This window comes from Choloepus didactylus, chromosome 11 (assembly GCF_015220235.1).
Source record: "Choloepus didactylus isolate mChoDid1 chromosome 11, mChoDid1.pri, whole genome shotgun sequence".
In the NCBI taxonomy this organism is placed as follows: domain Eukaryota; kingdom Metazoa; phylum Chordata; class Mammalia; order Pilosa; family Megalonychidae; genus Choloepus; species Choloepus didactylus.
In genome coordinates this window covers 4,318,448-4,346,349 of record NC_051317.1, presented here as the reverse complement: position 1 = coordinate 4,346,349, position 27,902 = coordinate 4,318,448, and the positions used below count along the sequence as shown (strand labels likewise).

Here is a 27,902-nt window from a genome sequence, read left to right as displayed (position 1 = left end):
GTGACGATACTTTTCATCTTTGTCTCTTTCAGTTGATTGTTTGGATCCCACCTGCTCCAGCCATGGGGTCTGTGTGAATGGAGAATGTCTCTGCAGTGCTGGCTGGGGTGGCCTAAACTGTGAGCTGGCAAGGGTCCAGTGCCCAGACCAGTGCAGTGGGCATGGCACGTACCTCCCCGACACGGGCCTCTGCAGCTGCGATCCCAACTGGATGGGTCCCGACTGCTCCATTGGTAAGCCAAGAGGTTTTCTCCTCGCTTTTCCCAACACTCATGCCCTGGATTCCTTCCGTGAGCCCAGATGAATGGGGATCTTCTCTTCACACCTAGCTCAGAATAAGGGGACTTTCATCAATTACACAGTGCTTTTCTTACTCTCTTCTCCCCAGTCAAGAAGTCTGTGTTCTTTGAGGAAGAAAAACAAAAACAAAAACAATGAAAGTGTGTGGGTTCTTGTGCCTCGTTGGTTCCATCAACGCAAATGGATGAGGGCCCAGGAGGTATGCTTCCGTTTGCATTATAGGTTTCCTTATGTACACTCCCTAAAGGTACCAAAAAACAAAACAGAACAATTCAGTCCAGACAAACGGAATAGAACATCCTATAAAACAGAAAAGAGGTTCCCTCGGGGTGCTGTGTGAACATGTTATAAAGCTCCGCGATACTCCAGTGACAGGAAAATAATGAAGTTGTGCTGTATATTTTATTTTCCTAAAATTAAGAGTATGTTTCTTACCTCCCAAGTGACCTTAAAACAGAACGGTTCAGCAGTTCAAGCCCGTCCCAACCTTTCTGAGAATGGTTCCGTTCACACTGACAAGTGCCTATCCAAGCAAACCATCATCATTCCGCCCCCTTCCTCTGGGTAGTGAGACAGCTGTCAGATTGCCATGGCAATCAGGGAGGGAATATATGTGAAGCTTTGTCTACAATGGGAGAAAAATGAATATTTCATTACAAAAAGAAAAAAAAAATTAGACTCAGATAAAATGGGCTATTCTGGGATGTCTTCTCAGCCCGCTCGACTCAGGCTTCACCTCTGATGCCCGTGGCCCAGGCAGATCTCTGAAGACGATGGAGGGTGGGTCCTAGATGGAAGTCCCAGTTGTGCCACAGACAGGCTGTGTAACTTCGAGTGAGTCATTGCTCCTCCTGCTCTGGTTTTCCCTCCCCTGGCATGATAGACCATGCCTCCCTCAGTGGACTGTTGGAAGGATGGATGTCTGGCACATGCTTGTCCTCGAGTGAGAGGTCTGGAACGCCAGAGAGTGAATATCTGTCTGTCTGTCTCCTCCCCAGCCACAAAAGACTTTGAGCTCCTTTGAGAAAGAGACTGTGTAAAGGCAGCACAAATACAGTGGTCAGCATTGCCACCAGGGTGCTAGTCAGGGTCACAGTGGGCCTGCGGTCATGCTGGGGATGGAGCCGTGGAGTCTCCACCTTTGGTCAGTTCAGACTCTCCAAGGGGGGAAATCCCAGCTGGCCAGGCAACCGAGATCCACAAGATATATATTCAGGTGGGTATCTCCCAATGGGCTTTGCCAAACTGGATGGCCACTGTCTAACCTACCCCTGGGATCATCTCAAGCTCTAACACAGTGATTCTCACACTCTAGTGGGTATCAAAATCAGCTGGAGGACATGTTCTAACAAATTACTAAGCCCAACTCCCAGAGTTTCTAGCCCAGGAAGTCCAAATAGAGCCTGAGAATTTGCATTTCTAACAAGTTCCCTGATGAGGTTGATGTTACCGGTCCAGGGACCACACTGAGAACCATTGCACTATGAAACAAAAAATAAGCATGAATAGATTCCCAGCCAGCAGAGAGACAAGCCTCCAAAGATGACACAACCACTGGGGTCCTTGGTCCAGCTCCAGAGGGTTTCACACCAGCTATGGTGGTTGAGCTGTAATCATTGTTTTTCTTCCAGAAGTGTGCTCAGTAGACTGTGGCACTCACGGCGTCTGCATCGGGGGAGCCTGCCGCTGTGAAGAGGGCTGGACAGGCGCAGCTTGTGACCAGCGCGTGTGCCACCCCCGCTGCATTGAGCACGGGACCTGTAAAGATGGGAAATGTGAATGCCGAGAGGGCTGGAATGGTGAACACTGCACCATTGGTAGGCAAACGGCAGGCACCGAAACAGGCACATATTGCTTTATTTTCATAAATTGTAGATTGATAGTGATGGTCATGCATTGCAACTGGCTGTTCCTTCAGGGACACAAGTGCTCTCCAACACTCCTGCTGCCTCTCCAAATCTCCCAGGGGATAGGGAAGGAAAAGCAAGGTCCTTGATTGGAAAAGGCTTTCCCTTCTTTCCAGAATTCAGTTTGGGAGACCTGACCAGATCAGAGAACCCATCTGAACTACTGATCTTAGGGAGGGAGAAATGCACACGCATGGGAAATTGTCAGGACCTGGAGGCCTCAAGCTCCCCAAATCACTGTGCTCTGCAAGCCTCACCTTTACAAATACAACTCCCAGCTGGTTGGATCACTGGATCCCCTGCTTGCTGGCAAACAATGTAAACTTCAGACCGGGTTAGATGCAGTCGGGGCTCCCGGGTTTCTCTGGGTAGCCGGGGACCACTGTAATAGGTTTGAGCATCTTCTTGCTGTCCCAAAACTTCATCTTTGGCCCCTGCCCCTCCTTGTCACCACTTCCACCACTAAATGTCTTAACTTATAGTCCCATTTCATTCTCACTCAGCCACCTGTCTGTATCAGCTTCTTAACCAAGAATATTTTTAAGGTAATTTTCTTTGTTAAGACATAAGAATTTTGAAGTTTTGTTTTCTTCTGGGTTTTTTGTTTGCCTGTTTGTTTTTTGTCATTGTTGGAGTTTGGGGTAGGGCAAGACTGAATTGAGCATACCTAATTATCCCTTGAATTGAGACAACGGGAAATGATGCTTTTTGGGTTTTCTGCATCTCTCTGACAGTTTGACTTACAAAGTTGCCGACCTGAGCATCATTTAATCTCCAATTTTTGCTTTTACCATTTAATTAGGTCAAGCCTGGGATTCATTTCATGACAAGCTGGGTGATCCAGTTGCCTGCATGGACACTCTCAGAGCAGTTTCAAACCAACCCCCCCCCCCCCCACCTCTCCTTGAAGTTGCCTTCAATTCTCACTCTCAGGTTTGGAGCTCTCCCCCCTGGCCCAGCCTCAAAACCCCAGCCGGAGATCAGCCACCTCTAGTGAGAGATGGGGCCAAGAGCTTGCTGAGGACTGACTCACAAGATCAGATTCAGTTTCCCATGCTGTTCATTTGGGAGGGTGGAAACAGAGATACAGTGGACTTTGCATGAGATTTCCCCCAGTTCCATCTAATTGGGCATCCGAGAGGCAGCGCACGAATCAGGGCCTCAACCACAGCACTGGGACCCTGCCGGGACAGTCCGTTGGCAGTGACTTGTTTTTCCAATCTCTTGATGATACTCCGGATCCTGCTCTCCCGCCCCCACCCCCACCCCTGCAGCCGCCTTCATCTTCAGGTCCTGCAGACTCTGAGGGCTAATTCAGGAGACTTTCAAGGGAGGGATATATATAGCCCAATACCAAAAGAGCTTAGAATTCTGAAGGATAGCTTCAACTCTTCAGGGTGTGCCCTTGATGTACCTAGAGTGATTTAAATAAATACTCCCCCCTCACTCTACATTCCCACTGCCCTCCACCCCCCAAAAGCTCTTGCCAATCAACAACCTTTAGGTAGATAATCTTACTTTCTCCCAATTCACCATGCAGCCTCACCTCCCCTTTTACTCCCCTTCCCATGGCTGCCAGGGGGTTAGAGTTCCCACAGTGAAGCCTGCTGGCTCTCTCCTGCCTCCCACCTGTCTGTACTCTGGAAATAGCTCATAAGAAGGCAGCCCAGCTGGATGAGAGCAGGGGTCAGCCCGCTACAATGGAGGGCCAAATCTGGCCCGCTGCCTATTTTTATATGGCCCACAAGCTAAGAATAGTTTTTACAATTTAAGAGCTGAAAAAAAATCAAAAGAAAAATATTTTGTGGCACATGAAAGTTATATGAAATTAAATTTCAGTGTCCGTCACTAAACTGTTATAAGAGCGCAGCCACACCTGCTCGTTAACATAGCATCATTTCACATGCTACATGGCAGCATTGAATATGTGTGACAGATATCACATGACCTGCAAAGCCATTTGTTATCTGGCCCTTGAGGGAAGATGTTTGCCAAGCCCTAAATTAAGAGAGCTGCACAATTCTTGACTGAGAGAGAAAAGGAAAGGGAAGCAAGGAAAAGGATACCCTTTGTGGCTTGAAGGATATCAGAGGCCAAGAGAAAGAGAGAAGGGCCAGATATCACAGAGGTGGAGAGGGGAGAAAACGAGAGCTGGTTTGGAAAGTCTCTGAAGCCTTTGAAAACAAGAAGGGAAGATAATGATTTTGGTCTCACTAGAAGATAGAGAAGATAAGGCCAGCAAAAGAACACAGGAGATACTTTGCTGTAGCTAGCCCTTTGGGTGAGAAGAATTGAAAAAGGTGTTTCTGCTACTTAAAGTGTTTGGTTCAAATTTCACATTTCCATGAGCTGACATACATGAGTTCATGAGAGTGCTAGAGAAAGTGCAAATTTATATGCCACGTGAAGTTCCCCAAATGAAGAGGGTGATTGGTCAAGGATAGTCTTTTGTTCAGAACTCTGATCTGTGACTTAGGAGTTTGTGGTATGTTAATTATAAAGATCTTTCTCACCAAAGCCTTTTCTTGAGAGAAACTGGGACTCTGGGGTTTATTAGTAGGGTGCATGCCATCTCCTCACAGTTATGTTTACTGGGGTTTTCTCAAAAAAGCCCAATATACGTTGGCCAGTGCAATCTGCTATTCAAAAACTAGAGATGTTCCTGCACGCATAATTGCTTCTTTTGCTTTTCAACCTTTGGCCCCAGAGCTGTTTTGTGGAGTTTTCATCTTTTCTTTTGAGCAGACGCTCCTGTCAATTCATTTTAAGTAAATGCCACAATTTACAAGCACAGAATCAGTCCTCCTCCTCAGGGATACTGACAGTCAGAAAGGAAAGGGAGGCTCTTTGGTCTTTCCAAGCAGAACCTCAAATGCTATATTTTAAAAATAGAAAATAAATAGTAATGAAATGGCACCTGGTGGGCAAACAATGCATAGGGAGACTCGGGGTAAGATAGAGAGGTGGGTAGTTAGTGCTGGGCACTTGATTTGTCTGTGGCATATTTTCAAAAGGTCACAGTGAGGCGGTTTTCTTAGGGTCATTGCAAATAGTCAACTGAACAATTCACATTAGCACTTGTGGATTACATTTATTTTGTTGAAGGAAGCAAAAAGATAGATGAGGGGGGCAAAAAAGAATGAGGATAAAAGCACAGACTTCTGAAACTTTGGCAAGTAGAAGTATCAGGATCTATCTACATTTAGTCAAATGCATTTCTGTAATTTTCAACCAAATTATTTATATTTAGAAATTTATTATGTATTACTAATGATTTAAATATAAGGTATAACATTTCAGTGTTAACATTTAGAGCTAATGCATCCATATATTGAATGCCACCAAGCAACAATACAAAGTATGACCAATATCTGCAGACTTACATAGCAAAGAGATATACTTTGAATCTAAATCAACCAACGTATATCTTTGGAATATATGGACAGGCTGCCCTTTACTCTTATGAATAAATCAGAATACACATTGTATGATAGAAGAGTATTAATCTTTAAACATTATCCTAAAATGGATTGTTGCTCCTATCACCCCCACCCATCCCCAGCACCCCTATTCATACTGGGCATATAACTTCAGAAGGCCATCCAAAGGCTGTAACACACCAGGGCATGAAGGAACCATATAGTTTTTATTAGGTCAAAATCACTATGGCCTACAATAATCATATAAGCATCTCTTACATCATAAAGAGGTGGGGTGGATTTTAGCATGTTCTAAGGGTAGAGTAGTTGGCAAAATACAGGGGAAAACAAACATTCACACTGCCAGGGAATGCACGGAGGGAAACTAAATACTAATTGAGGATGTGGTAATTATCTCCCAAATGTGCGCTGCCCAGACATCCACTTCAAGTAATGCAAACTAATACTGGGCACTTTTCTGCCCTGGGTGCACTGTCTGATGTCTAGGTAGTGAGCAGTGTCTGTGATGGTTATTCCAACTTTATCTTGTCCGTGGAGCCCTGACCTCCAGATCACGGTTCACAGTTGTGAGGAATTGATTGCTAGGACTGTGTGTCACAAATCATAACAGTTTTCTTTTACCTCTATCTCAATGGGGCTCTTCTATTTTTCCTCCTTAATTGATTGGGGGAAGAAATAGGTTCTTGTGATGTTAATAAGGAAAATGAATCTTTACCCAAGGTAAAACCAGCCATGCGACAATCTGATGTGCTGATTAAGAGACTGTAATCAGAAACAGACCGGGTCACAGTCCAAGAGGGAGAGCATTTAGAAACTAAGGGAACAGTGGGAAGAAAGCGACTATAGAAATTAACCAGTTTCAGGCTGGATACAGCTGCTTCTGCATCTCATTCCAGTTTCATTCTAAGTTGTGAAAGCTCTTTTTTTCTTGTAACTATTGTCCTTGAACATTTGGGCTTTCATAACTCAATAGTGAGATCAAGTTGAGATGGAATTAGCTACTGTGGCATCATCCTTACCTCCAAGGTCTGTAGAAGCGACTAATTCTCTGATTGGTTGATGAACCTATTTCTCCAAGGACTCTTGTTGTAGCCAATCCTGGGAGCTCCATCTTTTTGAACTGAAAGCCTAGAGTGATGAATTTTCACTGTTAAGGACTATGGGCAGACTTATAGCAGGGTGCAAAAGATGTTCCACTGCCAGTTTTTTCTTTTTCTCATAACCTGGCCAAAATGTGAGCCTTCTCGTTGCAGATCAGCAGTCACAGGTGCTCAGTTCTCTTTATGTCTTGATCACTCAGTCTGCCCACAGTTTCCTACCCAAACCCAGAACAAGAACTATGAGGTAGAAGTTACAGGAACACATTTTCACCTTACTGCGAAAAATAAACCAAAATGAAATTTTAAAACTGCATTACATGTAGTCACATCCCCACCACTGGAAGTATTCATTTTCTTGGCATGGAAGCCAACAGGAGCTTACACATCAGTTAGAAAATAGACAAGATAGACACAAACCTTCCCCTAACTTTATGACTCAACCATTTGGTGGTTTAAATGGAAACTTTTTTTGTATTGCTCCCTGTGTAAGTTATTAATACCTGCCCATGTAACAGGCTCCCATCAAAAAAGAAAACAGGAAGAATTCTCTGTGTTTTCAATCTTTGGCAGACAGTAACTTGGAGCATGCTCTGTACTATCTCCTTAAAATGTTTCAGAGGAACTGGTTGGTGTGCTGGTTTGTGCCCCATGGTGCCAGGGCCAGAACCAACAAGTAACTTGCTTGCAGTGAGGATTTGCTGACCTCACCAGAGAGCAAAGAATTACAAACGGTTTGGAACTTTTGGAACAGAAACCCATGAGTGAGAGTTAGCATAAGGAAGATTCCAGATTCAAAGAAGAAGGAAGCATGTAAGTGTAGGAGCTGTTGAAAAACGGGATGTGCTGCCCTAGTGGACGGTGAATCCTCTGTCACTCGAGCTTCCTGCAATTCAACGGTGTCACAGTGTGCACTAAAGACTGCATCCAGGGGAGAGGTGCAGCAAAGAAGGCCGTAAGAAGCTGAGCTCCTTTAGATTTTGGGGGTAGACATCTTTCTCATCACTTGCTATCTGATTAACTGTGGTGTCATGAAGAATAAGATTGGCTGAGGAAGGAAGGGGTCTGCCTTGTAAGGTTGGCTCTGCCATAAACATTCTGTGTGCCATGGGGCAAGTCATCCAACCTTCCTGGTCTCTGTGTCCTGTGGCAAATGAAGGGGTTAATCCACATAATTGATTTCGAGTGTGTGGTACACAAATGAGATGATTTTCGTTGGTGTACAAATAACGTTTCATTGAATGGTTGTGTAGGGTTTTTAAAAATAAGTATATAGGAAAAAATATAACTAGCACATCAAACTCACAATTATACAGGTATTATTGCTTAGGGAAGTGGTTAAAGTAGATAGTGATGATAGGCTTAAGTAAATTTAAAGAAAGATATTAAGTAAATAGCCGTCCAGATATTGCAAATATCACAAATGCAGCATGGGATTGACTGCATTTAGACCATGCTTGGATGAGATGCTCTCTAAGGACCTGTCCATTTCCAGAATCTTATTACTTTTGATGCAAAACCATAGGAATGAGCCACTCTAACACAATCAAGCCTTTCTCTCTTCCCAAAGGGAGGAACGGTGCAGACTCCCATAATGCACACTGAAGACTTTATGTTAAAGGGATAGATACAGCAGAGAATCGGCCCAGCTGATGCAGTGTTGAATTGTTGAGGGTAGCAAATGATGCTTTTCTGTTAGGTTGTTTATTTGTTTGTTTATCTGCTCACCTCAGCTCCAATTTATATAGTTTCCCTAGGCAATCATTTTGTAAATTGAAAAAGTTCTTTCCATAGTTTGAGTCATCAGGTCCTGCTTTATCCATTTATATTTGTATTTTTTGATACAAATAAATGGCCTTAAAGTAAAGGTTCATTGATCTACATTCACTTCAGTTGGATTCCAGGTAGTGCAAGCAAGATAACAAAGTGCTTAAGAACTCAGGCTTTTGGGTCTGTCTACCTGGGATCAAATCCTGGCAGGTTTCCTAACCTCTATGTGCCTCAGTTTCTTTGTCTGTAAAATGGGGGTAATAAGTAGTACCTGCCTCACTGGATTGTATGGAAAGTGCTTGACACAGTACCTACCATAAAGTAAGAGCCAAATACATGTGAGCTAATATTGTCATCATCATTATGTTTGTCACCGTCGCCAGCATTATTAATCAACAATGTAAGATACATTAAAGGGTGAAGGAGAATCTTCAAAATAAACTTCTCTGACATTTCTATCCCCTTCAACCTCCCTTTCACACATCAGCCTCCAGTCCATCAAGCAGTTTGTATCATGTCTAATATAACACCTACCCACTCTTCATTTCCCAAACCAAGGCTTGTCCTGCAGTCTGCTAGCATTTGGTTCTTAAAAAGAACCAAAATGTCTCTCTTACCTGGAATCGAACCTGCTTCTTTTACTCAATAGCCCCAATTCTACCCCAATCAAATTCTGAATATCCTTATGTTAATAGAGCCTGATTGTAAAATTGAGGCTTGCCACTGTAGCTCAAAGTTTTTCAAATTAGACCTCTTGGACATATTCTGGGAGAGCCTAAAGGTCTATGACAATTTGTTTTTAATTCTGGGTTTCATTTTTATAATAAGGGCAGTTAAAAAGATAAAACTTTTCTTTTGAAGTGTTATTTTGAAATTCTGCTATTGGCAAAAAAAAATTTTTTTTCAATCACTCTTTCTCAAACCATCACAGACATATTCTTAAGGAATTTGGAAGGTATCATGGTCTCCTTTTAAGAAGGACTCTGGCATTTCTCAAGTTTGAGACCACTGCCTGGTCAGCATCTCTTAGAATTTACTGTCCCAGTCTCTCCTTTTCTTATTCCTTCTCATTCCTCATGATTCTGAGTTCTGAGATTATATTTGCCCTAGCTCTGTGCATCAAAGAATAACCGGGGAGGCCCAACTTTGGCTCTGTAGGACAGCATACAAAGCACTTTGCAGATTCAAGACTCTCACTGATTCTCTGTCCCCATTCAGCCCAATAAACTTCCCAATTACCCTCATTTCTCCCACGCTGCAATCACCTGGCTCCATGGAGCATGACCCATGTGTAACATCTGGGGATTCTCTGCAATTCCTTGGCCCATCTCCTGGGTTGTCAGGAGCCGCACGGGGTATCCCAGATGTTCATGTAAGGAACAGATTTTGCATTTCCTCCCAAGGTACCTGCCTGATGGAGTGCAGTCCTGTACCAGTCCTCTTCTTTCATAGCATGCTGTAAGCTTTTATAAAAGGCTTGCCTTTACTGCCTTTGGTGAATGGGGTGCCATCATTTTGAAAACCCACCAGTCAAAATTGGGCCCTGTTGCATGCCTCCTCATCCTCTCTAATCATGCATTTCTATGCATCATTACAATCAGACCTACAGAAGGGCACTCTATCATTTGCCATCTCTGAGCTTTTCCTTTCCTGGACGATAAAGAAAGAAACCACCCAAAATAGCAGCTAGGAGGAATTTAAGTATTTCATCATAAACATTCTCAGGATAATTAGAATGGATTAAATTACAAGAGAAAATGCATTTAGTTAATCTTTCCTCTAATTAAAAAAATATCCCTAGTTTTAAGTAAAGTGTTTGTTTTTAAAAACATATTTTCATTGTAATCAGTAATGGAGAAGCCTGTTTGGTCCTCAGTGGTATGATACGACATCCACAAAGTAATTAAAAGCTACCAGCCTGTTATTAAGATCCCGAGAAGCCAGACTAGCCTCTTCCCACAGCTGTCACCATGGAAGGCTCCACCAACAGCCTCGTTCTGTGGCTGGTAGTGGGTTCCACTCTTTCTATTCTCAGATTCTTGAAGATGGGGTTGACTCCTCTCGGCCAACAAATGTCAAGTGAAAAAATGAATTTGGCAGAGGTTTAATATGCTTTTCCAAGTGAGCTGATATAATAGTGAAAATGAGAAGGGGAGGTAATACAAGAAGTCCAGGAGATAGAAACACTCTGCTCCTTCTTGGGTCATTCCAAGACTGAGAGAACCCAATTGCCCCACATCCTACATATCAGTCCCACAAATAAGGAATCACTAACATCCCCTCTCCAATTTCGTGGCTCATCCACACTACAAAGGTGTCACCCCATGTATTGCTCAAAGTTTCCCGGGGTGTCTCATTTGTTCATGTTTAGTCTATTCATATTCTTCAAGCTTTGTCCCCTCATTGAAGCCTGTTGCCTACAGAATTCACTTTGGGAAACCCTACAGCACTTCCCCTACTGCAAGGACCCATGACTTGGGGAGATGTCTAGGGCCCAACTTCAGTTGACACCCTACGGAAGTCCTGCTGTGTTTACACAGTGATGGAGAGAATGCCACACTTCCTCACGTTGTGGGACTTTATCACCCGGGTCCCGCAGCAGAAGTTTGTCCCACATTCCTTGACTATTTGCCTTTAACCCCCAGCCACCCACCCCCGACCCCGTACACCAAGGTATTGTCCCAGCACCAGGCTGTGGAACAGACACTGTGGAGTCTGCTTTGTTTCCTCACCTCAGACACCTTCCGTAGACCCAGGCATGGGGAGTTTATCAATCACAGCCAGTTTCTGAATCCCAGTTCAGGTTCAGTCAGGGCCCCTACCACTTAGACAATCTGCTCTTTAAGAAAATCTCCTTGTTCCTCGTTATTTAGGTGGTGGGCTGGGTATAGCTTCAACCAGCTCACCTGCAAATAAAAGAGGCCCTGTGATCTACCACCTTCATAGTAATCAAGTTGCAGGAGGAATGGGGAGTGAGCTGCTTGCATGTGCCTAGACCACATGCTCCAAACTGCTCCCTCTAATCATGCCTGAGACCCAGTTTGTGCAGCAAAAGCTACAGGTTGCAAAAACTACATCCTGCCAGATCTCAGAGAAGGGAGGGGTTAAACAACCTCCTAGTGACATAAAGCCCCATATAATTGCTGTCCAGGAGGAAATAAAAGAGCTGAGAATCCTGGGCCATGAATCCCAAGTTTGGTAGCAGCAGCACCTGGTCAAATTAGCAGTGATGTTGGTTAGATGCTGCCCCCAGAAGGGTCACCTGTCTAAAGCTGAAAGCACAGAGTGATGGGCTCTGATAAGTGTGAATTGCATTTCTTTATTTTATAAATTATGCTTTAACTTCAAGAGGGATTGCCAGACAGCCTTGTTTAGTTGTCTAGAAACAATGCTAAGGGGTAGGGAGCCCCCAAAGATTATAAAATAACCACCTCACTGGCACAGAGGAAACGTTTACACCTGATTTTATTCTGACGCGTTAACAAGCGTCGATCACCAGTCACGCTGCTGCATCCAGAACACAATCTCTCTAATGACACGAAACTCAAAGCAGTGGCTTCTGCTTTGCAGAGAGCATCCTGGCAGCAGGGCAGTGAGATCGTTTCTCTCTGTTAGGTGTGTGGGAGCACAGAAAGCCCCAATTTTTCTGCTGATTGCAATTCCCGTGAATAGGGGCAGATAATGAAGATATTGGAGACAGTGAGAGAAACCAGCTTTTCCCTATTAATCCAGGGAATACAAGCAAGTCAAGTTGGGTCCCTTAAGCATATTGCTAACAACTTCTCACCATACTTTGAATATGAACTGATTTAACTTTTTATTTCCATTTAATAGGGCCAAGAAATCTCTGTATCCACTCACTTACAGATCTGCTCTCTGGGGGTCTAAATACAGAAAATATTATCGTATCATAGAGGAGCCTAAAACAGAAAACAGTATGCCCAGAAGTAAACAGTGTAGAACACATACTGCACATCAATATTCACTCTAAACTCTCAATGTCTTCCAAATTATATTTGTAAAATATAAAATCTTCTCCCTTTACTGACTTCTAACTGTTAGCATTTATTGTCAGTGCTTTATTGTGGTAGTTGTGCATTCCAGGGATGGGGACAGTGTGGGGAAATTTATAGCAAAGGGATCTGCATGGGCTTTGGAATCAAACAATCCTGGCTTCATATCCAGCCTCCATCACTTACCAGTTGGGTTCCCTTTGACAAGTTACTGATTTTCCATTAACCTCAGTTTTTCCTCCCCCATCTGTCAATTGGGAATAATAATACTTACATCCTATGTAATGAGTACTAAATGAGATCTTGTGTGTGAAGTACTTAACACAGTGTTTGACACTCCCTAAATGTTAGCTTAAAAATAATTAATGCCACACCTTCATGCCTGCACCATAGTTTCCCTGTTCTGTCATCACAGAGTGAGCATTAAAGCAGGAGCCATAGCATACAACCACACAGAGCTACAGAGAGGGACCCAAAACTCCAGAAAGAGAGGCCAGGGGTACGAAACCGCCTGTGTTAGCCCAGGTGTTCTGGGCCCCTCCCCGATTTCACTCTTCCGAAAGGAGCTCGGGAGGACACCTGGCTTCCACTCCTTAGAGAAGGGAGCATGCAGGGAGCGAAGGGAAAGCAGGAAGAGGTGTGGAAATGGCCCAGTTTCAGGAACAGGGGCGTTATAGACATAAACAAGAAAACCACGTGTGTGTCACCCCATGCCACAGTTGGAGCCCACACGCCTTTGTCTGGTTCCAGCCAAGCCATGATAACTATATTTATTCCTTCGTGAGACATTTCCTGAGCACCTAAAGCATACCAGCACCGTGCTGGGTGGGACACAAGCCCACCATGTATAAGTAACACTGTGGCAGCTGGGCCAAGAGAAAAGTGGTTTGCAGAAAGGACGGAAGCAGTCTGAGGAGCTGGAGACCTAACTGCCTTTTATGCACATGAGACTTTGCTGTTTTCCAACCTAAGACATGCTTTCTGGTGTTTCTGCCAATAATTTTTGGTTTATTTTTCGACACCGTCCCTTGCTCACAGCTTCCCAAGGAGATCGGTGTAAGGTTGGATGCCTTTAACTTCCAGTAGGAGTTTATATTCATTTGTAGCACAATGTAATTACATGAAAGAAAGCAGTCAGGTATCAAACTGTGTGGATTCACACAAATGACTCCCTCATAAGTGTTAATATTTCCTGCAACGAAGGAAATTCAGTTGAATCAAATGAAGATGGCAACTCATTAAAATTTGATTTCCCTTCCGATCCTGTTTTATCTTTTAATCCTACATATATGGCACAACTTGTTCTGTTAAATAACACTCATTAATTAAATCTCATCATCTCTTAGCTATGTCTATACTTTTATTTATTATGAAAACTTTCAGGTGCTTATAATCTAATTTAGTTGGATTACTGCTTGGACATCCCTAATTCAGAAAACCTTGAGCTTTTAAGGTAGAATTACTCACAAGGGGAGGGATTGGGAAGAACTGCATTCTCCTCTCATTTCCCCCTAGTGGGAGGTGGTTGGGCAGCCTTTCCTAGATTTGAACAAAGAGGGCCACTATGAATTCAGGATCTTCGTTGACTTTGGGAAATGAAGAAGGGCAGAAACTACAGAAAGAGCTGTAAACTCTAATACTCCCTCATGGGTGAGGCCAAACAATATGAGGGAGGCAAGAACAATTAGGGTATAAGACAGTAGGCATGATAGTAAACTTGAACGTGAATGGCCCATCCAGAGGGCAGCCAAGACCCAGCTCCCACAGAACGTCATCATGCAGAAATTGCAAGCCTAGGTTTGCCAAAATTTTATTTTTCAATAGAAGCCAGAAATCAGGATTGTTCTGCATACTCTTCCAATTTTCAGATGTCAGCAAGCAACTCAAAATGTATGTAAAACACTGTGTGGATCTTTCAAACAAGACTGAAGGCCAAATGGACCACCTGTTTGCAGCTTCTGACACTTACGTCCAGTGAAAGACTGGCGTTGAATTAGGAAAGATCTTTTGCCTAGATTGAGACTGGGACCGCTTTGGCTTCTTTCTGTTTGACACCCAACTCTCCTTGGTGACTGGTTTAAGTTGGTGGGAGTCTCCTTGCATGGTACAATGGTGACACTTTGCACTTACATAGTGAATTTCTCCAAGGAGCTCAAAAGATTTTGTGTTGCCTCAGTAAACCTCGCCACAAGCCTGTGAGGTAAGCAGATAGCTATTGCCCTAAAACACAGTGAGCAGCAACAGAAAGTATTTTACACAAGGCAGCTAGGTGGACGCATTGATTTGAATCCAGGTTTTATAAACAATTGGCAAATATAGCATTCAAGAAGCATGGTCAGGGTTTCCCATTACCACCTCCTCTGCCGCCCATGATGGCTTCTTAGCTTCCTTCCATCTGCTCCAGTTGACAGCAGCGCCCCAAGTCTCAATGATATAAACCACCAAACTGAGCCAGTTCCTGGTGTGCGTGTGAATGTGTACATGTCTGTGTGTGCATGCATGCGTGTGTCCCCATCCGGCTTCTCAGCAGCCCAGCATGGTACATCCACACCCATTACAATATGTCTTAACATTGGTCATTGGTCTAATGCCATGCTCTGAAGTGCTACTTTTGCAAATGTTCAAGTGCTAGAAACTCCGAACAGGTATTCAGGATTCTGGATACCTGTATTTTATTAACAATGCCTAGTAATTCATGCTGCTTGGGGCCCTTATGTCCCTTTCTGTTCCTTAGACTATTAGGATTTCAACAGCGAAGAAGAAGGCTTTCCCATATGGAGATGGCATGCTTGCCCTCTCTTTGGCTACAATGGATGAGCAGGAGTGGCCATGTAAAACAGCCATAAGGGGTCAGAGTGGTGTAGTAAAGGGCAGGAATGAGGGTCCTCTCTGAGTTGCCTTGGGTAGGACACCCAAGGAAGACAGACTGACCCGACAGGATTGAGCTCTTTCCCAGTCATCATTTTCCCCTCTATGACTGGGTTCAACGGCTTTGCTGCATGTCCCCCTGCCCAGTCCCTTCCCCCGTACTTCATGGACATGTTCACTCTATGTCCCATTCTACTCAAGGAATTCCATGGGCTTTTCAGACATGGTCCAGAGAGAAGATTCTAGTACAGTGGTGCAAACCTGTTGATCTTTTCCCCAGGGCAGCACAGCAGAAGTATCCTATGTTTTCTCGATTGCTTTGCTCTCCCTGCCCAGTTTTCTTAGATCAGGCTACCAATTCCTGGGCACAGTTCCCAGCATGCTATTCTAGTATAATCATTCACTTCGTCTGCTTGTGGGCATGCCATAAACATCCTCCAGAGGCAGATGCAAAACCAGAGAAACACCTGGCCATTTGCAATGCATGTGCTGGGGAAAACTGAAACTACCGGCATTGGAACCATAAAGGCTGACATATCCACCAGCTTCCCATCTGATCCCGTGAATCTGGACTCTCTTCTTTTAGAGTCAAAAGAAACTGCCTTTTCCAGGGATGAAAATTTTAAAGATCCCACAGAAAAGCACAGGAAATTCCTCCTCAATCTATTCAGAACCAGGAGTTGATTGAGTATTCAGAATCAAGATTGATGTTTTTCTCTCTCCCCAGTAAACTGAAATAATACTGAATATTTAAAAGGTATGTAGATTTTTTAAAAGCCATTTCTTTACATATGTAAATATATAACAAAATGGCTTTTTTTTTTTTTTTTTTTTTTGCTGCTTTGGGAGAAATCAACTTTTGTTCTCCACTTGGCCATTTGGAACGGAAGCCATGCACCTTTCGAAGGTCAGCTGAGGCATCTCTTTATCTGCATTCATCGTGCCCATCAAAGTATCAGAAGATCAATCACAATATCATAATTTATATTTTTTGCACACATACACAAACATACCTTCTTGGGAGTTAAAGGATTACTATGTTAAGGACATCTCTGCATGATAGCCTCAGGGCGACATTCTAGACATTCAGAAAAGTCAGGGAAGCCACACGCGTCTTCAGTGCTGCCAAATCTAGTCAAGCTAAAAAGAGTCATGCTCAGTGTGTAGACCGCCCTCAGGGAGGTTCAGCTCAAGTGAAACCACAGCATGCCTGCCAGCAAATCTGAGCCCACCCAGAGGAATTAGCCTTCCAGTCAAATTGACCCCTAACGCCAAACCTTGAGACTCAGAGAGATTCAGGCAGAGAGACCCACTGGTCAGCAGCACTCTAAATTGTGTCTTGTCTATCTGATCTCAGTGTACTAGGTTGGCTTTGCCTTGACATTTAAATTTTTACTTCCATCACCCATGAGATTGGGTTACACTTAGTTATGTAGCTTTAAAATATTTTTTGAGCAGTAAAAGCAAACGATTTCAGTGTTATAAAATCATGTCTTTTAGGAGACATTAAAATGTTACTGATACTGATCGCAGTGAGGTAATAATGCTGCCAGCCAAGACTGGGAGGGGAAGGAGAAGGCAGAGCTCCTGGAAACAGCAAGTGGCTGCTCTGTTAAGAAAGTAGTTGAAGCCAAGCTGGTAATATCTTCAAGAAGCTAGAAATGCACTTTGCTGAGGGTTTTCTTTTTAATTTGCTTTTCCTCCCAGGCTGTGGCTTTACTCCTTTCTTTTAAAACTCTAACAATCCCTCCCAAGAAATGTGACGTCTGGTAGTGCCAGCTCCTTCGAGTGGCCAACTCTGGCACCTGACAGCAAAACGTGCTATTCAGAAAAAAGCCTAAATCTTCCCCTGCCGAGGAACCTTGCGTATAGCCGGTGCTCAGTAAGTGCTGACTGGCTTGAGAATCCCTGAGTATGATCGTCTAACGTCATTTAAGAGAGAAAAAGAGAAACCACATTGTATCTGAGGAGAAAAGTGGGTTGGGGGGGGAGAATGAGAAGCTGCCACACAAAAATACTGTGTTTCTTAGTGGCTGAAATGGCCTCTTTGTGAGAAGCAGAGAACTGGATTCCAAGAAGGCATGGCAAGGGGAATCACCTAGTAAAAAAATGGCTTCTCCTGAGTTTTGTAGCGAGCAAGTTTGAACAAGGATCTGTTTGCTGGTGATCTAACACATGCGTTCATAATGGAGGCAATATCGCCCCCAGTGGGTGAAAATTGGTTCTGCAGGAGTTGGAGACGCCTTCACGCATAAAACAGAGATAAGTATGAAATACATAAACACAGATATGCAGCATATCTGTGGCACTAAAATTTCATCGCAGGGAACGACTAGGTAAAAAAAGTCAACAAAGGCCCCGGGAGAGGGAGAGATGACAAAAAAAGATGTTGAGAAACATTGATCCTGTAGGGGAGTTGATAAATTGACTCAGTTCTAGAACTTCAATAGAAGTGGCCCCAAGTATCTTTACTGTAGACCCACTATTGCTTAAGGAAATTTCCACTTCCTCATGATGGCTCAGTTTTATACCAAATCAGTTTGGGCTGAAATAATCAGTTGGTCCAAATAATGGATTTAAAGTTTAATACATTTAAAAATGTAAAGGATTTTTAATTTACTGACTTGACTGTAAATTTTTAGATAATTACAGCTAATAATTATTGAGTACTTACCACCAAACTTGCTGAGTTTGTGACAGGCCTTCCCTTATCTAATCCTCCTGTCAATTTTGTGAGATGAGATTCATCACCACCATTTTACAGGTGAGAAAACTGCTCAGAGAGGCCAAGTACTTTGTCAGAGGCTAACCTGTCATTGAGAGGTGGAGGTGAGCCCTAAATCCATGTTTCCTTGGTCAGAGCCAGGCTTTATTTTGATCACCTCCTCTGTCCCCTGGTGGTGGCAGCAGGAGGGCTTTCTTTGGAGCCCAGCAATGAAATCAGAGTAAATGGGGCAGCAGGGAGGGGCAGCAGTGGTGACTGACAGCAGTGTTTCTTCAGCCGTGGCAGATGATCCTCCTGTTAGAATTCTTTTGGTTTCTCAGTTTTACCAGTGCCCTCCAGGCCAGAGAGCACACAACGGTAATTTCAGAACCTGAAAATGATCCATTGCATCTCAGCATAGGCATAATTGGCCAACTTCCCTAAATTTAAGTTGACCTTCTATCAGAGTTCACATTTCCACCAACTTTTCATTAAATTAATTATTCAGAACAATTCAGAGTTAGCATTCTCGCAGCAACTGTAACTCTGCCATGACTATATTAAGGCGTAAATTGAACAGCATGTTTTGCAATAAAGTTAATTTTATATTCACCAGAGAACTGAGTTATAGTTGCTGTGGGAACCGTCATTTTGTATCTCTTGACTTTGGTACATTTAAATTCTCAACCACAGCATTGCACACTGTAGCGTATTTTGCATGGACTTTTAATTTGCTTCACACCATGGCCTGGCTACCTTGAACTCGGAAGTTCCGTCCGAGACTAGCTCAGCAGCCGTCTCCAGTTAGACCAGCCTTCTTGCTTTTCCTGTTAGCCCAGCCTTCTTGCTTTTCCTGGTATCTATGCCACTTTCCAGAGAAGCAGCCAAGAACTCAGAGTGATTCTCATTTTATCTGGAAAATATCTGTTTGGGGGAGGTGACTTTCCTTAGAAGCACTTTCAGGGAGAAGCCCCAAGTATAAGGAAATGTCAAGGAAAGCAGGCTATGTTGCCCTTTGTGTAGGGCCAGGATTCTTATCCAAGGGTATTTCTGGATCTGCGCTGTACTACTCAGGATGCACAGGGTGACCTCTGAAAGCCCCAAGTCCTTGCATGTGCCATTAATCATGCAAGCATGCATGGCCATACATCAGAACTTATTGGAGCTCTGGAAAAGCTAAGCAACATTTCCCAGAGCCACATAAAACCCAAGCATTTCTAAATCAAGACGCATTGCGGGTCCTCTCTAAAAAGTGCATTCAGCAGAACTGGAATGGCACCCAGACAATAGCCTGGTGGTATGGAATTGGTAACATGTGCCAAGGTAAAGACAGAGGCTTGTTTGGGAGGAATAGCAGAAGTAGATGAAACTCTGAGATGGTTAGAGATGCGAGCATTCCATCTACAAGAATTATCGATTTTTACAGCTTTATTGGAAAAATCAGTCATGCTTTCTGCCTCCTGGGGATTGCTCTACTGCAATTTGGGAGTGTGTTTGTGTGGAAACTCTGCAGGTTAGCAGCTGAGTAGCAGCTCCCATTCACCATTCAATTATCCATTTAACTACAATGTGACTTAGCAGAAGCAGACTGCTGTTTTGCATGTTTAAAATGTATTTGAAAGGAGGAATTTTTGTTTCTCTGTAAATGAGAGGATTTGGAAGAGGAAGCCCTTGCCTTTCTAAGGGCACATTCATCATGCAAAACGGAAGAATAGCACCTAACAATAGCACAAGGCAGATTATTGGAATTCTGACTGACATTCCACACTCTTTCCGAAAACGAAAGTCTCCTTATTCCTCATACTGTGCCACAAATAGATTTTCCTCCTAATCGAGACCATTGCAGAATTTGTAGATAAAGACCTAGTGTTTCTTCAATGTCCTTGGATCAGTTAAAAAAACATGTTAAGAAAAGAATTAGAATACTACATGCAAATAGAGTTTCAAGGAGTGGTGTAAGTTCACGTAGATTCAGAGTTACCCGGTTACATGAAGGAGCTGAATGCTAGATGGAGCTGGATTCTTGACGAATGGCAGGGGCAGGAGGCAATACTCATGCCAGAGAAGAGAAAAGAGGGTGAAGAAACAGGAGAGACTGAAATACTTTTGTTTCTATACAAGGTAAAAAACAGCATAAAACTGGATATAATACCGGCTGCTGTGTGAAGGCAGTTGATGGTGTTTTGAGATCAAGTCTGCAGATCAAGTCTGGAGGGGTTGGTTGGTAAGAAAGGCTTGACAGATAACAACAACAAATATATATATACACACACACACATACCAGCATATACATTATGTATATACACGTGTGTTTTTAAGTGTGTTTGAGTGCCACAATTCAGACAGATGGGTGAAGCTGGCCTACAGGGATAAAGAGAATGCAAAGAAATTAAAAGACCCGGAGTAGTGAGGGGGGAGGGTACTTGGGGGTGGCCCATGGTAGGCCCTATTGCTAAGAAGAGCTAGATGAAGCTGGCTGAATCAATATAGCCTCTTGGTCTGCAGTCACTGTTTAAGGAAGGCAGGGAGTTTGCTTGCTGGAGCTGGGTCATGTGAGATTGTCATCCCCAAGCTGCAGATGCAGCCTCTGTGACCTCAGGGTTCTCTGTGCCCTTCTGATCTGTATGATGTGTGTCCTTACACAACATGATGCCCCCATGCCCCTGTCCCTTCATCTCCACATGTTGTCTTCAATATGGAAAAGCCACTTAGAGAAGAGGGCAGAACCACTGTGAAATCCAGCCTCCTCAACCTCATTTGTTCCCGGATTCCCAACTGAGGAGTTTAATTTGTTTGCATCAACCAGAGCAATGTTTTACTGACAATGTATTTTATCCTCTGCTTTTGTGTCTCAAAAAAATCTTTCCTTCCAGAGGCAAAGTGTAGGGAAACATCTAGACTTAGCCATGTCACATAGAGTTGTGGCAGCAGGACAAACCTTTACCTTGCCCCAGCCTCCAGGAGCTCCTGGTCAACCTCCCAGATTCTGCCCTGGCCTCAGCCCCAGTCTGTTCTCCACTCATCAGCCAGAGGACCCTTTAGAAGGCAAGTCAGATTGGGTCACGCCTCTGCTCAAAACCCCACAATGGCACCTTGTCCATTTGGAATAAAAGCCAAAATCCTTACCATGGACTATGGAGCCCTGACCCTTCATTCTGTCCCCACACTCTCCTCTCGTTCACTCTGCTCCAGCCACACTGGCCACCTTGCTGCCTCAGGCCTTGGGGCTTCGGGGCCTCTGCACTTATGATTCCCTCTGTCTGGACTACTGACCCCAGATATTGGCATGACTTGCTTCCTGCCTTCCCTAGGTTTTCATTCAAGTAGCACCTTACCAGTAAGGGCTTCCCTGGCTACCCTACATAAAGCAGCAAGGCCCTACACACCATGCCCCATCCCAATCCCCTCTTCCAGTTTCATTTTTCCCTATAGCAATTGTCACTACCTGACATACTGTATTATTTTTTGTTTGTTTGTATATCACTGGTCTCCCCCCCACTAGAATGTAAGATCCTTGAGAATAAGACTGTGTCCCTTTGGTTGACCCCTCTATGTCCTATGCCTGGAAAGTACCTGACATATAGTAAATGATCAATAAATATTTATTCAGTGACTAAAAGAATAAACTCATGTGTCTACCCCAGAATTTGACACATTGTAAAATCTAAGTAAACGTTCGATATTGGATTGGTATTTCTCCGCTAGATGTCCTTTCATCTGTCCATTCTCACACACCCTAGACTCATCAGGGACTAGGGGTAGAGTGGGAGGAAAAGGCCAACACCTTGTGGCAAGATGTCACGAGCTGGCTTCGCCTGGCGAGGTCATCACCGCACACGGTCTGGTTCTTGGCTTCAGAAACACCATTTTATTTGTGTAAACAAAGTGGATCAAGCACTAGGCTGACTCCCTCACACTCTCTGAATTCACATGTACACCCAAAATGGCAATTCATTAATTCATGGTGAAGAAAGCCCACATCTCCTGCTCAGTGTATTCTCTTCCTAAAGGGAAATCTATATAAGAAATGAAGTTAAAATCAGAAGATTGCTTGGGGAACAAGGAATCAAAGCAAGAAGTATGATATGATGAGGCTGCCATCTCCCTGTAGAATCCGACTTGCCTGGAGGGGAGCAAAGAGCAGGGGCTCAGGGTTGGACAGGCCTGAGTTTAAACACTTGATTTGCCACTTGCAGTGATGATGACCCTGGACAAGTTCATTAACTTCTCTGAGTTTCAGATTTTCCAGTCACAAATGATGAAAATAATACCTACTTCATACGGTCCTTGAAATAATTCAACGGAATGATAAGGTATGTGACAGGCTGAGTACCTGGCACGCACTCATAAACGCGGGTGTTATTACTTCCCTCCCCTCCGCTGAGCAGGACATGCTTCTAAATTGACCCTGACTCTCTCTTGCTCCATGGGTTCCCTTTCCAGACCTCAGGCAGACCACGTCTTTCTGCTAACATACTTTTATGAGCCCAGTTGCGTTCTCTAAACACTGTGGTCCTTTATATTTTCACTTCTTGTGTTTTAAGGGAATGCTATAGATTACTTGTCTCATCCATTAGGTGTGGATCTTACTCGTGTAACTTTCAGGAAATTACCTCATTTTTCTCATTTCCATTTAAGTCTTTGGAGGACACCTTCCTGGGGTCTTTGCTAAACCAACTCTACTGATCCCATTTTGGATAATAGTGTACCATTCCTTCTAGTTGCCAATTCAAGTGCAAATCAAGGGCTCTCCTAACTGATGTACACATATGATGGAATATTGTGCAGCTGCAGAAAGGAATGAAGTTGTGATGCATGCAACGAGGTGAATGAACCTTAAGAACATTAAGTTGAATGAAATAAGCCAGAAACAAAATGACACATACTGTATGGTCTCACTAATATGAACTAACTATAATGAGCAAACTCTGAAGTTAATTTGAGAGCATAGGTTATCAGGAGATAAAAAGAGGGCAGAAATTGAGCAATTGATGCTTAAGGAGTACAGAATATTTAATAAGGTTGATTGTAAAGGTTTGGCAAATGGATAGCACAATACTGTGTGATAGTAACACAATATAATAAAAAGTGTAAGTAACAAAGCTAAGCGTGGGTATGGCTGAAAGAGGAAGATTAGGATTATGTATGTCACCAGAAGGAAAGCTAGGGGGTAAAAACTGGGACCACATAACTTAGCAAAACCTAGAATGGACAATGACGATGGTTAATTGTACAAATATAAGAATGTTTTTACACGAACTAGAACAAATGTATATTACTATTATAAAGTGTTAATAATGGGCTGGTATATGGAAAAAAATACAATTAATGCAAACTAAAAAATAAGGTCTTTCTGAAAATAATAAGAATAATAGCTATCAGTTCTCAAACATTTATTATGTACCATGTGTCACGCTAAGCGTGTGATACGTATATTCTCTAATTTAAACCTCAACCACCCCCTGAGATAGGCACTCTTATTGCTCCAGGTTTACAGATGAGGAGACTGAGGAATAAAGAGACTCTGATTTTTGCCCAAGATCACAAAGCTGGGTAGAGCTGAAGTTTGAAGCCAGGCAGCCTGACTCTGCCACACAGTTACTGAGCTGACCTGGCACTTTGGCCCGCAGAGGCAGCAGAATCTGTCGGAGCACACTCAAACAAGTGACAGCATAAGTCTGTACCCTCTCCCTTGCCCCGAAGACCTCACTGCTTTCCCCACCTTCTGCCTCCATGACAGCCGATGAAAAGAGCCCAGGCACCATTCCTGGTTCTTGATGATGACCAACCGTCCCAGCTTGCCCTGTACACTTGCCTGGGACACTGGACTTTCAGGATGGCCCAGGCAAACTGGGACAGCTGCTCACCCTAGTTAAGAATAGGGACTACAGAGCCCATCTGCCTGGTGTCAAATCCTGGCTTCACCACGAACTGGCTCTGCAACCTTGGGCAAGTTACTTATCTTCTCTGTGCCTCCATTTCCTCCCCTGTAAAATGGGATTAATAAGAATATCCACACCACAGGGTTATTGTGAGGATGAAATGAGTGAAGGCATGAAAAATACACAGAAGGGTTGCTGGGCACACAGCAACGTCTATTGGAGGCTTTGCTATCATTGGTGACATTCTTTTAAAAGTCTCCTAACATCCAGGGCTTCCATCCAAGGGCAGGTTCTTTGCCTAGCCCTTTTAACATCCATAAGAAACAACCATTTAGTGATTTCCTTTTGTTTTCAAAGTTGTACTGGGGACAACAACCACCACAAAAGGAGGCAATTTATAGTTGGCCTGATTTTACTCTAGTTATACAAGAGCCGTCGGCCCTGCAGTAAGGAACAAGTCCATGCCCACGGGCCTCCTAGGTGTTATTTGTATTTTTATGACCCTCCTGTGGCTGCAAGGATGCTCAATGGGTGTAGAAATTGGATGGTTAAAAATAACAAATAAGAAATCAAAGTCATGCCTTTGTTCCTATTTCCACACTGGTAGGTACCACATTCATTATTTGCTGGACAGCTGTGGGAATAAGCAAACCAAGGTACAACAACTTGATTATCCTCTAAGAACCAAATTAAACCATTGGGCTTTCTTATTATCATCATCCCTGCCTTTGTGTAACTCTTTCACCCTCTTCATCAACCCACATGCTTTCTCTTCTACCTCACCGGGTGCTCTGTTCTGTCTCTTTCGGTCAAAAGGTATCAGCTTCTTAAAAGTTAAAAGACACGGTTGTGCTCTGGCAACTCATACACTGCCCTGCTCATCAGCTTGATTGGAGACCCTGGGTGCCACCAGCTGTTTCTTCTTTTGCTTGGTGAAGTGTCATCCCTCCGGGGCTGTGGTGTAGCCTGCGGGAAGCTTTTCTTTAAACCTGATCGGTCACTAAATCAAGGGCACAGTGAAGCAGCAAAGAAACCACAGCACAGTTTATTTATGCGTTTATTCAACAAATACTTTTAATGTTAGGCAAGGGGATGGGCATTGGGGAAACAGCCATAAACAAGAGAAGCAGAGTATTTACCCTCTGGAGGCTTAAAGACCCACAAAAAAAGACAGACATTAAACCACTGGGTCTCAACCTCAGCTGTACATAGGAACCACCTGAGGAGCTAATAATAATGCTGATGATAATGTTTGGGTCTTATCCTCAGAGATTCTGGTTTAATTGGGGTGCAGCCTAGCATTGGATTTTTTCAGAGTTTCCCAGGTGATTCCAATGTGCAGCCAAGTTGAGGCCCACTGCTTCAAACAAAGGACTAATGAGAATTACAGTTAGTTCTGTAGAAGGAGAAGAAGAAGGTGCAATGAAACCATGGAATGAGGGAGAAACCCTGAGCTGGAAGTCAGGAAAGCCTTCCTGGAAGAAGTGCCAGCTAAGCCAAGGCTTAAGTAAGTGGAGGGATTGTTATTTTTTAGCAAGAGGGATCTGCAAAGGCCCAAAAGAAGGAGCCAGGCTTTGTTCTATAACTGAAAGCAAGGCTGTGTGGCTGAAGCCCAGAGAGTGGAAACGGAAGTGAGGTGAGATGAGAAGGGAGAAATTGCCAGGGCCAGATAATGCCAGGCTTTGTGACTCATTTAGGGGGTAGGATTTAATCCTAAAGCAGTTCTCACAGCTGAGCAGGCATCAGAATCCCCCTGGAGAACTTGTTAAAATGCAGATTGCTGGGCCCATCTCCAGAGGTTCTGTTTTAGCTTGTCAGGGCGGGGCCTAATAATTTGCATGTCTATCAAGTTCACGGGTAACGCTGATACTGTTAGTCTAGAGACCACTTTGAGAAGCACTGCTCTAATCTGAAACAATGGGAGAATCTCCTGGTGGGTTTTTAGCAGGGATGTGGTATGATCTGGTGTGTATTTTAGCAACATAGCAATATTTTCTCTTGTAAGACGCCCACCGAGTCCTCCTTTGATTTACAGGAAGTGGAATAAAGATAAGTGATGTCCCGGAGGGGAGAAAACAGGCTCCCCCAAGGAAGTTGCAGGCTTGTGTCAGGAGATGTTAAAAGGACCCCAGTGAAACTGGATAGTAATGATTCAGTTTGAAATTTACTAAATAACTGAGGGATTTTCCCCTCCCAAGCAGCGCTATTCCCAATTTCCTTTCCCCGGGATCTTCAAGTTGGAAAAAAAAAAAAGTATTAAGAGCTTGCGTCATCAAAAGAGGAACAAATAAGATGCATCTCCTTTTCCCCTTTTCCTTAAATGTGGAAGGCTTTCTTTTATTTTTTTAAGATCACCACTTTTTTCTGAGACAAAGGCCAAGCTACCGCCTTCCTTTCCCCACACAGAGAGAAATGATGCTGATCAGTGAGAATCCAGGTGCATCCAGGAAACTTGCCTCCTAGACAGCTGGATCCAGATTTCCTTCACCTCACCGAGGCTCTGCTGTTTTTGTTGCGGCTGCTGAGGGGTGGGGTGGGGAGACAGAGGGAGTGGTTTCTGCCTTATGAGCAAAAGACAAGCAGGAGACCGTGCAAAGGACCACTCACCTTCCCAGCCCTCCCCACCCCAGAACCCCCTATGCACACATCTACACAACCCCTTAAAGACATGCAGAAGCTGCTGGAACAAAGGGAAACACCTGCCTCTGGATTTTTCATGTCTTTTTTAACAATTCAAGGACAGCTGTTCAAGGGTAGGTTCACGGCTGAGCGTCCATGCCAATTTGTGCCTAGAAGCAGAGTCCCCACACAGCTCCCTCCTGCACACTCAGGTGAGCAAGAGGGGCAAGTCCTGCCATTTTCCAGGAACCCAAATGCTTCCTTGGCAGCCCGTCTTCTAAAATTAGTTGGAGGTTTTCCCCAGAGTGTCTCGAAGCATTGGATTAATTTTTCAGCATTTGCCACTGCTGTTAACTATAAATGGCTACTGAGCCCTGATGATCCCCAGTCCCCAACATCCCAGCTATTCTCAACTACAAAAACCTCTGGAATGCAACAATACATGTAATTCTTATTTCCAACAGTCACAGCTTCAGGAAAATAGTAATATTTAAGACAGTGAGGGGGGGTGGGGGGCCTCCCTATTCAAGTTAACATTCGAAATTCTTCCCAAGAGGAAAAGTCGCCATGTATTGCTTTTTGTATTTGTTTCTTTTTTTATTAGAGAACTTGTATGCTTACAGAAAAATCATGCATAAAATATGGAGGTTCCATATACCACCCTATTACTAACACCATGCGTTAATGTGGTAGATTTGCTGCAACTGATGAAAGAACATTTTTATAATTGTATTATAAACTATAGTCCATGGTTTACTTTGGGGTTCACTGTTTGTGTTATGCAGTTCCATGGATTTTTTAAATGTTTTATTCTAACATATACAATCTGAAATTTCCAGTTTTAACCACATTCAAATATATATTTCAGTGCTGTTAATTATGTCCACAAAGTTGTGCTAACCTACCACCCTCCATTACCCAAACTTTTCCATCATCCCAATTAGAAACTCTGGATAATTTAGGCATTAACTTCCCATTCTCTACTTCCAGCCTGGCCCCTGGCAACCTATATTCTGGTTTCTGACTTTAAGTATTTGCTTATTCTAATTATTACATCAGTGAGATCATACAGTACTTGTACTTTTGTGTCTGACTTACTTCACTCAACCTGATGTCTCCAAGGTTCATCCATGTTGCATGCATCAGAACTTTATTCATTTTTACAGCTTAATAATATTCCATTGTATATATATATGTGCCACATTTTGTTTATCCATTCATTGGTTGATGGACACCTGGATTGCTTCCATCTTGTGGCGATTGTGAATAATCAACATAGGTGTGCAAATATCTGTTTGAGTT

The 27,902-nt window shown here is 43.5% G+C and overlaps 1 protein-coding gene across 3 annotated transcripts in view; it reads left to right on the top strand.

The window, feature by feature from the left end:
* The window catches only part of TENM2 (teneurin transmembrane protein 2), a 1,024,030-nt gene that overhangs the window by 827,754 nt on the left and 168,374 nt on the right, over nt 1-27,902 (top strand). For all 3 annotated transcript variants that reach the window (XM_037799530.1, XM_037799532.1, XM_037799531.1), the window contains 2 exons: nt 33-233; nt 1,932-2,117. In XM_037799530.1, the coding sequence (XP_037655458.1) occupies nt 33-233; nt 1,932-2,117 (387 nt within the window). The remainder of the gene's footprint in view (nt 1-32; nt 234-1,931; nt 2,118-27,902) is intronic.